The sequence below is a fragment of the Lissotriton vulgaris genome, chromosome 12 (assembly GCF_964263255.1).
Source record: "Lissotriton vulgaris chromosome 12, aLisVul1.2, whole genome shotgun sequence".
NCBI lineage: Eukaryota > Metazoa > Chordata > Amphibia > Caudata > Salamandridae > Lissotriton > Lissotriton vulgaris.
In genome coordinates this window covers 519827929-519841995 of record NC_141700.1, presented here as the reverse complement: position 1 = coordinate 519841995, position 14067 = coordinate 519827929, and the positions used below count along the sequence as shown (strand labels likewise).

Below are 14067 nucleotides of genomic sequence, written 5' to 3'. Positions count from 1 at the left end.
CCACCACTATTCACTGTGCATGTGGATTTAATTTTTAAAAAAATGTTATTTGTCTCCGTTGCCTCTCCTCTCCCCACCACTTCCATTCCCTTCCCCGTCTCTCTTCCCTGACAAGCTTTAATCTTCATCTCTGCACACGCTCAAAGGTTGCTCATGTTCCTGCTCCATTTGTCTGGTTGTATGTTTTTTTGCTATGCCTTTTTAGCGTCAGACTATATCACCTGCACCAGCTATGTTACTGACAGGCGTACTTTTATGTTTCCTATCTGAATCACTGCCGGTAAATGTGTTAACTTTCTACATCACTGGCAGCACTCCTGTGTTTGCTAACTAGATTACTGGCAGTAGTGATGAGTTTACTATCTAGATTAACTGCAGTATGAATGTCTTTACTATTTAGACCAGTAACAGAACTTGTATTTACTATTTTACTTATTTACTACCTAGATCATTGCCAGCACTGTCTATAGTCATTTGTTTTCCATACTCAGTTGCTTAGCATCCACAGTGTTGGTAGTTCTTCTGCCAAATCCCACCTGCCTCTATTAATTAACAGGAAGAGAACTCGAGATGTAATTTATTTAGTAGTTATCGTTCTATCGTGAGGAATCGGCCTACTGTGACTTTAATATTTATTTATGCTTAACCGACTTCCATCCTTCCTTTTCACTATCAACTCCTTTCTTTTCAGATTTCATGTTGCTGTTGATTTCCTTAATATCTATTTGTTGTCTTTTGTCATTATATTGTACTGTCTCATTAAATGTTGCTAAGTGCTTTAGTATAAAAGTGTTTATAGAAGTTCAACATTCAAATGCATGAAATGAGTAAACTCTCCTGCCCCCTGTTGCAGAAGGGATTTTTTTTCAACGAAGGTGTTCGTGCAAGCAAGCAGCACCTATGCAGCCTCCCTTGTGGCTTCAGATGCTTCAATGTGCAGTGAACATGCAAATCCCCCATTTAAATGCAGAGCAGATGAGCAGCTTCTATTCTGGGCCTGCAGTGAGATTGCTGAAAGTGCAACTTCCATCAGCACCCTTGGGCCCAGTTCCAGTTCCATTGGCCTACCCTTTTTTACATTTTTTCATGGGGGGAGAATCCTCTGAACTCATCTTATTACTGTTGGGCAAGCTCACTACGCTCGCTCGCCACAGGGCACTCATCCTGAACTTTTATGCTTTCAAATGTCACCAGCCAACACTGCAGTCTACTTGTGGAAACCTGGACCACCAAACTGTCAGGCATTGGGTGTTGCGTGAGGAAAGCTGCATCCCCCTGGGGCAGGTCTGTGTCTTCTAGCTATTTGCCTACTTACCACCAGGTAAGAGAAACATTTAGGATATGTGCCCATTAGCATGTCTGCTAGGGCTTCATCAACTGGAAGAAGTGGTTCAGTGGAAACTTGCGCGGGTTGTTGGATTTCCATCTGACCAACAGTCTTAACCTCAATGGAAGGCACTTGCAGGTCTAACACTTGGGCAGCACACTGGATGACCCACTGCAAAAGATGCTGATTCTTCTCTGGAAGGGCCAGGAGGGGAACTCAACCCTGTGTCAGGGAATGTGTCCAGACAGTGGCTTCCTGTAGGTCCATATAAAGATGGTCATCATCATATTAAAGTCCTCTCCAAGTCATCTCCCGACCCTGCTGACTATGTTCAGAGTCTGAAGGAATGAGGTTCTGAAGCAGAGGCGGCTCCTCCGCAATGGCGGAGGAGCATCGCCCTACTGGCTCAGAGCCAGCAGGTGAAAAATTAAACAATATTCTATCATAATTTTTTTTTTCACCTGCTGGCTGAGCCAGCTTGTGTAGGGGGGGCGGGCCGGGGCCAGGGCCATGGGAGGGGAGAGGAGGACTGGTTTGTGTACTTCTAAGTGCGCATGTGTTTGTCCGGCCGTCTTAGGCCGGCCAAACACACATACGCACTTAGGTCTCTCCAACCCACCAGTATTGAACCGCCGGGTTGGACAAACAGCACAGTCTACCTGTGCCTGAGCGGAGTGTTAAACCAGCCCACTCAGGCAAATCCCAGCGCTGCTCTAATTGAATGAGAGCAGCGCAGGGATTTCACAGGGAGTCTGTGATGCTGTTCCAGTATCTGCTGAGACTAGGAAGAAGAACACAGAGGAGAGACGCGGGAGTCAGCCAGCATCTTCAGGTATGTCTTCCTGTCTATTTTTTTATTATTACTACCCTGCTGCGCTCCCTCCACCCGCCTCACCAGTATTTGTTTGTGGGAGCCGCCACTGCTTAACTTGGAATGTAAACGATTTAAGGATCAAAAATAGACAGAACATTTTAGAGTATTTATAGAAATGTGAGTCTCCGGTTATAGTTCTACAGAAGACACCCCTACGTTAGAGGGAGGAGGTTCGCTCTTTTGGGAGAAAAAGGTGGGATGAGGAATATGTATGCACAGATCAGGAGCTGTGTATAAAGACGTGGCCAGCTTTTTTAAGACCTATGAAGAGGCAAAAGTGGTAGAATACATGGCGGACAAGAGTGGGAGATGGATTGTTGTAAAGGTTCAGTCTCAGAAGAGTTTGTTCACAATTGGTGGGTATTATGGACCAAATATAGATGATCCGGGTCCCGTTCAGGCACTTTATTTTTAACTCCTAGTGTATAGATTGCCTGTAATATTGGCAATGGATCTTAATGTCCTTCTAGTCATCATACTGGATGAATCTACTCCAAGAAATCCAGAATATGCTCCAAAGATGCAGGCACATATTAGGTTATTGATAGACGATTAAGGCCGTTGCAATATATGAAGAGAGAGCAGGAGAGGCCAGGGGATATACTTTTCACAATAAGAAATACGGCCATTGCTCAAGAATTAACTACTTTTTAGCTAAACAAAAAATAGTGGTGGGGTTGGAAAGTGTTCCACTTTCCAGAGCACGTCAGATAATTCTACTGCTGAACCCCCAAGGTGAACATTAGAGAGGCAGTTGTTGATAGATCAGGAGGTTGTAGCACCGCCACTTCAGGAGACCGAATGTGTGTTTTTTTCTGGGTTCTCTTGTTTGGAATACCTATAAAGCTTTTATAAGAGGTAAAATTATCAGCATTGCTGCACATAAGAACAGAAAGGCCAGATTAGACCTTCAAGAGTTGGAGAATAGGATGTTAGAGTTGGAAGTGCCTCCAAGTGATGATGCGGTTGAATAATCAGAAAAGGTGGTGTGAGGGGCCGGTTGCATGGGGCTAAGAGTGAGCTGTCTGGCTGCCTAGAAGAGAGTGTGAGCAGAAGGTGGAAAGCAAGTAAGATAACTTATTTGATAAAGGGGAAAATTATGAGAAACTCCTTTCTTGAAAAATTAAACCGAATCAGAGAAGGAATTTGATAAGTGATTAGAGGCAAAACTGCGGAGGAGTCTAAGCCTAATTGGAAAGATACTGGAGACGCCTTTGCTGCTTTCTATCAATAGTCGTATTCAAAGAGTCAGGGGTGACAGAAGCAGATATAGAGACCTGGGTAAACAAGTACTTACCTCCGACTTTAAATACTAAACAAAAGCAGAATTAGAGGAGATTAGGGTGGTACTGAGAAACTGCAAAAGGAGCAGAGCAGCTAGCCATGATGATCTGCTGAGCAAGTTGTATATAGTATTAGCCGATAAGATTGTTTCTGTATTCTCCAAACTCTTGAAGTCTATACACTTGAGGGATAATAATTTACTGCACACATGTGGAGAAGATAGTAGTGTATTATTAAACTAAACAAGGACTCAAAGCAGTGCAAACCCTACAGACATACTTAACTATTAAATTGTGACTACAAGCTCTACACAAAAGCCTTAGCAAACAGATTAAGTTGAGCAATCAGAGATCTGGTGCATGGTATGACGCTGCAGATGCCAAAGGATCCAATCAAAACTGCTGAGTGGGCTTGAATAGACATTCCTACACACGCCAAGCAGTTTAGAGAACCGGCATGGGTCATATTGCTATCATCAAATGTAGGAATGGCAGCAGGATACGTTCCTCCTTAAAAACTGTTTAAAGAAGATTATACTGGCATCTATTAACAAGCAGTACATTACTTTGTCCTATACGCATAATTGGACTGGACATGGACAGCCTTCTATACCCTCTCAGAAACTCAATTGAGTGTAAGCCTCCGGTAAGCCTATATTCTGTGTATGGTATGTGGTTACCTTAAGGTGCACAAAAACACACTGCATGTTGCAAGGAGCGCAGATATCTGTGGATACTCCATATTGCAAGTTTGAGTTATTTTAACTTTAATTTTTGTCTTCACAGTCTGGAATTGGCTAGTTTTTCCTGCAATGTACAAAGTGTGTTCACGAAATTGATGCACAGGAATCTTGACTTTCAAATGGATGGCTTTTGAGCCAGTAGCACACACTTGTCAAGTACCGTCATATAAAACTAATGACCAGGAGTGGTCACCCTTTTCTTTTGTTATTCCAGCCAAGGTGCAGTATCTCATACAGCTGATCTCATGTAAGAGAAATCCATGTAAGTTCATAAAATCTAGGTTGAGTAAACCTCACACACCTATTCTACGCACAAACTGACACCCAACAAGTCAAGTAGTCCAGATAGGTGTAAACAGACCCCCAGTCATATGAAATGCTGCCGACCTGACTGACCTGTTGGAGACATGAAACATGTTGATAAATTAATCTAAAAGGATTCAAAATTTGCCCTTTTGTTTATACGTATTGTTATTGGATGGCAAAAATAAATTTCGGTTGTAGTCAAGCTTATGAAGTTTAACTCACTAAGGGGCTGTTGGTATACCACATGCTTGTTTCTGCACATAAACACACTAGTTGGCAATTAGGGTAGCTGTTAGCAACATGCACATTCTCCCCAGACTTAAAATTCCACACTTTGTGGAAGGCCAAACCCCCAAAAATTCAAACGGTTATTGGATGAACAGTGAGTCCTGTGATGAAGTATGCCACCTTGAGTGGTTGAAGACCTGGAGTCGTTGAGGTGCTGAAAGCTGATGCTTATAGGTAAATGCAGGCAAGCATTGTCTGCCACATCTTGTTTGATGGTCTGTTTTCCCTATGCTTAGAGTGAGATTTCTGTATATGAAACCATACAAGTGATGCTTGGTAGAGTGCCGTTCTCTGCGATAATAAAATGAGAAGAAACTTATGCCTACCACTACCACATTTTAAGAGCTAAAAGGTAAAACATGTTTTGTATTATGGCTGTTTTGATGTTGGTGAAATTTAAGGGCAGTATTCTGCATGAAGGATGTCCATTCCGGTTTCATTAATTATTTCATAAAGTAAATGCAACTTCTGCTTCGGGACCTGCATCGTTTCCGTTTTTTATAAGTGACAGGATGGGTTAGAATGGACTTGTTGTCTACTATGGGATAGCTGATATGTGAATTATCATTGCTGGATGAAGTAAGCTATGTAGATTACTACAAACCTGCAAAAAAACATTCTGCTGCATTTTTTATGCAAATGGCAATAAAAAAATCACATTTGCTTTCAGTATAAAACATTTTATTATATTGGGAGTTATACAAATGCAGTAACATACCTGGCTGCTTTACTGCCACATAAACAATACCCTTATATAAATATTGTGGCAACAGCCTTGTCACTCGCTGTTCAGCTGGTTATACATACCTCTGTTGTTTCTCAGTAATGAAATGAATTGTATTTTATTTTCTTTTGACAGAAAAGACACCAAGACCATATTCTTGCGGAACACCACCCCACTGGCTGTGGCCTGGCGCATCACTGGCCTGGAGATCCTTGGTGATGATTTCTCTGTATCTCAGGACCAAGGCATTATTGCCCCTCGTGCAGAGTATGGTCTGATGGTCCACTTTAAGGCCACCAAGGCAGTAAACGTGAAGAAATTTATCCGACTAGAGGTAAGTGCAGCTGTGCCTGGCATCGGATTTTTTTAGCGACCAGCAGTAGGCTGTGCAGACTAATGTACTTAATTTAACATTTTCTGGCTACTGAAGTGCCCAATTAATAATCTGAAGATCAACATCCGTATAGTTAACATCCCTGAAGGTACTGAGGACCCCGCCCCAGTGGTGTTCATCACATTGTGGCTCAAGTCCTTGATGCCCCCAGAGAATGTTTCCCCATGATTCATTGTGAAGAGGGTTCAGAGGTCCTTGCTAAGGCTCGCCCTGCAGGAGAGGGGGTCTTGCACATTGGTGATCGAGCCAGTGTGTGAAGACAAGTTATGTGGCAAAATCAAAGTGGCAGGCGTTGGAGTCCCAGGGCAGAGATGGCCAGGGCACAACTTGAACATCGACAGCCATCACCAGAGAGAGACTTGCCCCAGCCCTCTGTGCCAGATGGCCTGCCAGGGTAGGCTGTAATGAGACCGTAATAAACAGGTTAGTATTAGATTCCTCACCTAGAATATCCCAAGGCGTCAGTCTGGATCCGGAAATCTTTGCGTAGCAGTACCCCTGTGCGTCGGTAGGCGTCGTCTGCGGCTCCGCGTCCGTCGTCGGCGTCGGGATGACGTCGCCGGAGTACTTAGACGCCGCCCTCGCGCGCTGACATCAGTTCTTCTTTTTTTTCCCCGCGCCAGCAAGCGCAGGTCCGGAGAAAATGGTACCCTTTAGTCACTTTTTGACTAAGCTTTTTCGATCCTTTTTGGATCAGTTTCGAGCCGTATGACTCCATTGGTGCCGGTAGGGATGCCCGGGTTCAAGCCCTGTGCAGACTGCAACCGACTGATGTCGGTTACTGACCCCCATCGTCGGTGCCTACATTGCCTGGGGCGCGACCATGATGACAAGTCGTGCTCCGAGGCCTTGACGTCGAAGGCTAGGCGGGAGCGGTCCCGTAAGCGCCTCGAGCTCCGGCAGTCGGCCCGCACCGTTCGAGGTCCCAGGACAGGTAGCGGGCCGGAGTCATCACAGCTCGGCGAGTCGACACCACTCATCGGGCTCCAAGTCCTCAGGTAAGAGGCACAAGAAGTCGAAAAGACGACATCGCTCTTCTGACTCGGCCAGGGGTTCGGGTGACACCGCCCACGCGGCTCTGCCGGAGCTGCAGGCATCGCGGCCTGCTCCATATCCGACGGTCCCTGGGCAGAACGCGACGCCGGAGGAGATCAATTCCTTCCTCATGGCCATGAGGTTGCTCACTCCTCCGTCGGGTTACACACACCTTCGGGCCACTCGGCCCCGACTGGGAGCCCAATCGGGCCGGGTGCTTCGGCCCCGGCGCCGGCGGGTGCTTCGGCGCCGTCTGCGACTTCGGTCCCGACGCCGCAAGGCCCCACTGGATCCGGTTCCGGTTCTGGGTCACCTCTGGTCAACCTTACGCCCCCGCCGGCGTCGACCCATAGGGTGTCACCCCCTGCGCCGTTCCCGCACAACGCTGTCCCTAGCCCACCCCTCGGTCCAGATCTGACGCCGGAGTGGCGTCGATCGACGCCGCATTCGCGCTGGCCAAAGAGGAATTCTTCGAGGATCTGGGTCCATCCTTTACCCCTGATTACCAGGAGATGGACGACGAGGGAGGCGGGGAGGGGTCTGAGGACCCTGTGGCACGTGAGTGCCAGTCATTTCAGGACTGGACACTTGAACTAGGGGAGGCCAGTGGCCTGGATAACTCCCCAGACACTGGTTTTGTCTCACCTCCTACCGTGGCTACGGAAGAGGGGGCTACTTATAGTGTGGTGCTGATGAGGGCGGCCAAGGCCTTGGCTCTTGAGCTCCCCGTCGCAACGGTGAGGTCTAACATCCTCAAAGAGGTCCTTAAACCGCAGGTAAGCTCCCCAGAGCCGCTACTGCCGTTTAATGAGGCTCTCACGGACGTCCTGTTGGGCACTTGGTCCAGGCCCACTACAGGTCCTCCTGTAGATAGGAACGTCGCTAGGCGCCACCGCCCTGCTCCGGGCGACCCTAGTTTCTTGTCCACCCACCCCACCCACCCCACCCCCGAGAGCCTGGTTATCCAGGCCTCTACTTCCCAATTCCGCATTCCCGACTGCACCTCCGGATCGGAAATCCAAGAGGTATGAGCAATTCGGCAAGAAGATGTTCTCCTCCCTTAGTTAGGGGTTGCGGTCGGTCAACACTGCGTGCCTCTTGGGCCGTTACACCCACTCCCTGTGAGATACGGTTGCAGCCGTGCCGCCTCAGTGCCCGGAGGGAGCCCGGGTGAAGCTCGCTCAAGCCCTCGCGGAGGAACAAGACACAGCGCGGTATTCCATACGATGTGTACTGGATACCACAGACTCGCTGGGGAGAGCGATTTCCACGTCTGTGGCCGTTCGTCGCCACGCCTGGCTGAGGTCCGCCAGCTTCTCGGCCGATGTCCAGAACACCCTTATGGACATGCCGTTCGATGGCAGCCACCTCTTCGTGGCAAGGCAGATTGTGCGCTGGAACACTTTAAGGACTCCAGGCTACGGCCAAGTCCTTGGGCCTGTCAGCACCGCGCCAGCAATCTATGCCAAGCGCTCCTTTCGTGGCCACGGAAGAGGCGCCCCCACACGTCCTGCCAGCCACGGGCCACAGACTACCATTCAGCGCGGCGGCGGGCGTGGTTACTGTCGTGGCGGTAACAGGGGCCAACTGCGCGGCCAGTCCACATCCACCCCCGCAGCATGCGCCTCAAAGCCTTCCTAGTCCGAGCTTTCAGGCCCATTTAACACCAGTGGAGGGCAGGGTTCGCCATCACCTCCTCCACTGGTGCTCATCACACAGGATAGGTGGGTGCTGCAAATCGTCCAAAGGGGCTACTCCCTCCCCTTCAAGGCGACCACTGCAACCATGCCACCGCAGTACCACCGCGTGTCGGGGGATCACTTGCAACTTCTGCAAGAGGAAGTTACGGCCCTCTTGGCCAAGGGGGCCATCGAGCGCGTTCCTGGGCCAGAAGTAGGGTGTGGTTGTTACTCCCACTACTTTCTGGTACCCAAGAAGGGCAAAGGGGGCCTACGCCCTATCTTGGACCTGCGGAACGTCAACGGCTTCCTCCGGAAGGAAAAATTCAAGATGCTGACTTTGGCTCAGGTCTTAGCTGCCCTAGACCCGGGAGACTGGATGGTAGCGTTGGACTTGCAGGACGTCTATTTCCACGTTCCCGTCCTGCCGGCCCACCGGCGCTACCTCCAGTTCACGGTAGGCCAGGAGCACTTTCAGTTTACCGTGCTCCCCTATGGCCTTACCAGCGCCCCACGGGTGTTCACGAAAGTGATGGCGGTGGTCGCAGCTCATCTGTGCAGGTTAGGGGGTTCAATCTTCTCCTACCTCGACGACTGGTTGTTGAAGGCGGGCTCACCCCAGACAGTCGTCAGCCACCTCCAGACTACGGCCGACCTCCTGCACCTGCTGGGGTTTTCCATCAATGTGCCGAAGTCGCACCTGTGTACCTCTCAGAAGCTCCTCTTCATCGGAGCGGTTCTAGACTCTGCTCAGTTTCGGGTTTATCCTCCCGAACAGCGGGTTCGGGATATTCAGGCTCTGATTCCGATCTTTCAGCCGTTATCCCGAGTCTCGGTCAGGTTGACGCTGCGGCTTCTGGGGCTGATGGGCTCCTGCATCCTTCTGGTGCATCATGCCAGGTGGCGGATGCGGGCTCTGCAGTGGGACCTGAAGTTTCAGTGGGCCCAGCCTCAGGGCAACTTGTCCGACCATGTCTTGATCTCGAAGGGCACTGCAAGACAGTTGCAGTGGTGGCTCATGGACCACGATTGGGTCGGTGGCAGATCCCTCTCCCTACCCCAACCGGAGCACGTAGTTGTGACGGACGCGTCCCTCCAGGGCTTGGGGGGCCACATGGGAGAGGCGGAGGCCAGAGGACTCTGGTCTCCGGCGGAGTCCCGGCTCCACATCAACCCTCTGGAGCTGCAGGTGATCCGGCTTGCACTGTAGGCATTCCTCCCCTCTGTCCGGGAGAGTGTAGTGCAGGTGTTCACGAACAACACCACTGCCATGTGGTACTCCCAACAAACAGGGCGGACCCTATGCCAGGAGGCTCTGCCCCTCTGGCAGTGGCTGGAACATCAGGACGTGACCCTGTTGGTTCAACACCTGGCAGGTTCCCTGAACGCCAGGGCGGACAAACTCAGCCGTCAGTGCATGATGGATCACGAATCGCGTCTGAACTCAGACCTGTCGCAAGGTCTCTTTCAGCAGTGGGGAGAGCCTTGGTTAGATCTATTCGCCACGGAAGAGAATGCGCAATGTCATCAGTTCTGCGCGTTGGAATTTCCAAGGCAGCACTCGCTCGGAGACGCTTTTCGTCGCGAGTGGAGTTGCGGTCTGTTGTACGCCTTTCCGCCTATACCACTTCTGCCCAGAGTGCTGAAGAAGATCAGACGCGACCGGGCCCAAGTCATCCTTGTGGCTCCAGACTGGGCACGAAGACACTGGTATCCCGAGCTACTCAGCATGTCAGTCGATCCCCCGATTTGTCTGCCTCTTCAGGAGGACCTTCTGTTGCAGCAGCAGGGGACGGTCCTCCACCCGAACCTATCCAGCCTCCTCCTCCATGCGTGGAGATTGAGCGGCAGCAGTTGAGGCCATTTGACTTGCCTCCTGAAGTCTGTGATGTTATTCTGGCAGCTAGGCGTCCCTCCACAAAATCGGTATACGCCTGCAGGTGGAACAAATTTGTGGCATGGTGCACAGCAAAGTCTGTGGATCCACTCTCTGCCCCTCTTTCTGAGGTTCTCCTCTTTCTTCTTTCTCTTGCCCAGCAGGGCTCTTCTCTGGGCACTATCAAGGGCTACCTCTCTGCCATTTCTGCCTTCTTAAGGCTCCCTTATCAGCTCTCTTTGTTCAAGTCCCCAGTTGTAAATATGTTCTTGAAGGGCATCACTCATATGTTCCCCCCTGTTCCTTTTGTGATGCCTCAGTGGGACTTGAACCTTGTTTTGACTTATTTGATGTGCGCTCCCTTCGAGCCACTTCATAACTGTCCTCTTTGTCTTCTTACCCTTAAGACTGCATTCCTGGTTGCCATCACCTCTGCCAAGAGAGTGAGTGAGCTCCAGGCCCTTTCTTCACAACGTCCTTTCCTTTCTGTCCATCCGGACAAAGTTGTTTTGCGGACGCGACCCTCTTTCCTGCTCAAAAAGTGAGTGTTTGATTTGCTCCGTCCGTCATCACCTTTTGTATCGCTTTGTTCGCCCTAAGTTGGCAGGGTATGCTCAGACGTGAGTCCCTTGCTCACTTTGCCACAGGATTCAAGCTAGCCTGGCTGATGACGGCTGCAATGCCAGAAACCGATCCTAGGATGCTTGTTTCCGGTCCAGGGAAGACATGGCTTGGCAGTTCGGGCTGGACTGTTCCCATGAGGCACAGGCTCGGACTGATTTGCATATGGTCATGTCTGAACTGGGGTGGCAGAGTGAGCTAAAGAATGGTGATGGATTAAACCCAGATCAGTTGACTGGGAGTGAGTGTTTGATTTGCTCGAACGCTCCGTCCATCATCCCCTTTTGTATCGCAAGGTAGTCACAGCCTTCCACATCGGGCAGTCCATCACCTTGCCCACCTTCTTTCCGCCTCCGCATCCCTCGAAAGAGGAAGAGAGGCTCCACCGTCTGGACCCAAAACGTGCGCTCTCATACTATCTGGATCGCACACGCCAGTTCCTTGTTTGTTGGTTACGTGGGCGCTAAGAAGGGATAGGCGGTGCACAAACGGACTATTTCCCAATGGGTCGTCTTGTGCATCAAGGCTTGTTATTCACTGGCTAAAAAGGAGCCTCCTGTGGGGCTAAATGCCCATTCCACTCGGGCCATGGCGGCTACTACTGCCCTGGGTCGGGGAGTCCCCCTTTCAGGACATCTGTCAGGCAGCTATTTGGGCCTCGTTGCACACAATCACAAGACACTACTGCCTGGACAGCCAAGTCCGGAGAGATGGCTTTTTCGGCCGTTCCGTTCTCCAGGACTTTCTGGTGTGATTATTGGTTCGCAGGCTCACCACCGGTGTTGGTATTGCTGGGGTATCTATTCTAAGGTGAGGAATCTAATACTAACCTGTTTCTTTCCGATGCACAAGTTACTTACCTTCGGTAATGATAAATCTGTAAGAAACAGTATTTAGTAATAGATTCCTTACCGCCCCACCCATCCTCCCGGTTCTGCGAACCGATATCTAGGGTTAAGGTCATCCCCTTTCAGGGCCCTAGTTTCATGGCACCAGTGTTGGTTTTTATCATGGCTCTGCGTTTCTGGCGCGGAAAAGCTGTGTATAAGAACTGACGTCTGCGCGCGAGGGCGGCGTCTAAGTACTCCAGCGACGTCATCCCGGCGCAAAGGACGCCGACGACGGATGCGAAGCCGCAGACAATGCCTACCGACGTGCAGGGGTACTGCTAAGCAAAGATTTCCGGATCCAAACTGACGCCTGGGGATATTCTAAGGTGAGGAATCTAATACTAACTACTGTTTCTTACAGATATATCGTTACCAAAGGTAAATAACTTGTGCTATGTTCCCTGTGGTGTGGTTAATGGTTCTCTTCGTACCATCATACTGGGATATAATATATGTCTCGAGTATTACTTTGGCATATTGGGAAAGTCTCTGACAAACAGCCCCCTCAAGGGGCCTTTCGTGCATTGTAGCGCCAACCCAATGAGGAACAGGCCCAATGGTCAAGCATGCCACTTTTGGGTGAGTGAGGGCACTGTCTTCTACAAGCCAATGGTTTTGGTGATCAGTAACATTCCAGGCTTCTTTTTTTAAAAAAATGCTTTATTTATGTTTTTACATGAATTGTGCACAGTATGGAAGATGACATTTTGTACATATCACCATTAAGGAAAAAAGTATACAATACTGCTGCCTGTCATTGCAACATGATGTATGGACATAGAGATCTGCCTGGTTTTGGTTTGTGTTTGTATGGAGGGGCCAAAGTACCGGGTCTGTGCATGTCATATATGCATTTATCTGATAGAGACTTATAGCTGCAGATTCCTTACCTTCGAATTTCCCATGTGTCAGGCAGGATCCGGAACCTTTTACTGAGCAATACCCCTTGCGAGCGGCGTCAGGTGGCTCTATTTGGCTCAACGTGATGCTGTCAGCATTGGTTATGATGTTGCAGTGCCCATATAGGCGCCACCCAGGCACGTGGACATCAGTTCTTTTCCTTCCACGCCAGTTAAGATCTGATCCAGGCAGAGCTACTCCTCTGCCTCTTTTTGCCAGGTTTTTTCTTGACTCTTGTCGAATTTCGAAAAGTTTTTCCACTTCCTGTGCGAGGGATGTCTTCGAGGAAGACAGGTTTCAAGTCATGCGGTGCTTGCATGATGTCGGTCACCGATCCCCAATTAGTCTGTCTTTGGTGCCTCGAGCGTGACCATGATTTTAAGTCGTGCTCAGACTGTCGGGCCATGGCTCTGAAGGCCTTGAGGGAGTGAGGGATGAATCTCCTCGTGCCTCGACAGTTGACACCGTCCAGCAAGACTCAGTGGAGCTCCTGGTCCGATTGAACAAGAGAAAGTCTCACAAACGCTTCTGGAGCCCTACGCCCTCTTCATACCACTCAAGGTCCTTGGGACACTCGGGAAAGAGGCATAAGAAGAAGAAGTCCAAACTGACTTTATTTTCACCTCGGCTGACGTTTTTCGTTTTTCGTCCAGAGAGGTAAGGAGCACTGACGCTCTAGGCACTGTTCCGCTGAGCCGCAGCTAGAGTCGACTTTGCACTTCCCACTCATTCTGGGGGCCGAAGAGAGTCCCACTCAAATAAAAGAATTTTAAGAGGCCACACACCACGTATTAGAGTGGAACGACGTAGCTGGTGAGCCCTCGGGCCCTGCGGAGGCGGAAGGGACCACATCGGGTTCAACGCTGCCGGGTCTGGGTCGACGTTGGTCATGCCATCACAACCTTTCTCTGCATCAGACCTGAAGTTGGTGCCTGCGGCGGTGCTGGTGCCCGTCTGTGGAGCCAGCTCCATCCTCATCCCTGATGACAAGGAGCCGGAACAACGTCGCTCGTCAGCGATTCCGGCGCTGATTGAACCCAGAGATTCTGTGTTGCTGCCTGAACACTTTGTGGCTGTGCTAGGCTCAGGAGAGGAATTTGAAGGGTCTGTGAACCCTCTGGAACACC

General features: G+C 50.0%; 1 protein-coding gene across 1 annotated transcript in view; it reads left to right on the top strand.

Annotated features, from left to right (window-relative positions):
* The window catches only part of HYDIN (HYDIN axonemal central pair apparatus protein), a 2950008-nt gene that overhangs the window by 1831245 nt on the left and 1104696 nt on the right, over positions 1 to 14067 (top strand). Inside the window, exon 53 of the mRNA XM_086945295.1 lies at positions 5681 to 5879. Coding sequence (XP_086801421.1) covers positions 5681 to 5879 — 199 coding nt within the window. The remainder of the gene's footprint in view (positions 1 to 5680; positions 5880 to 14067) is intronic.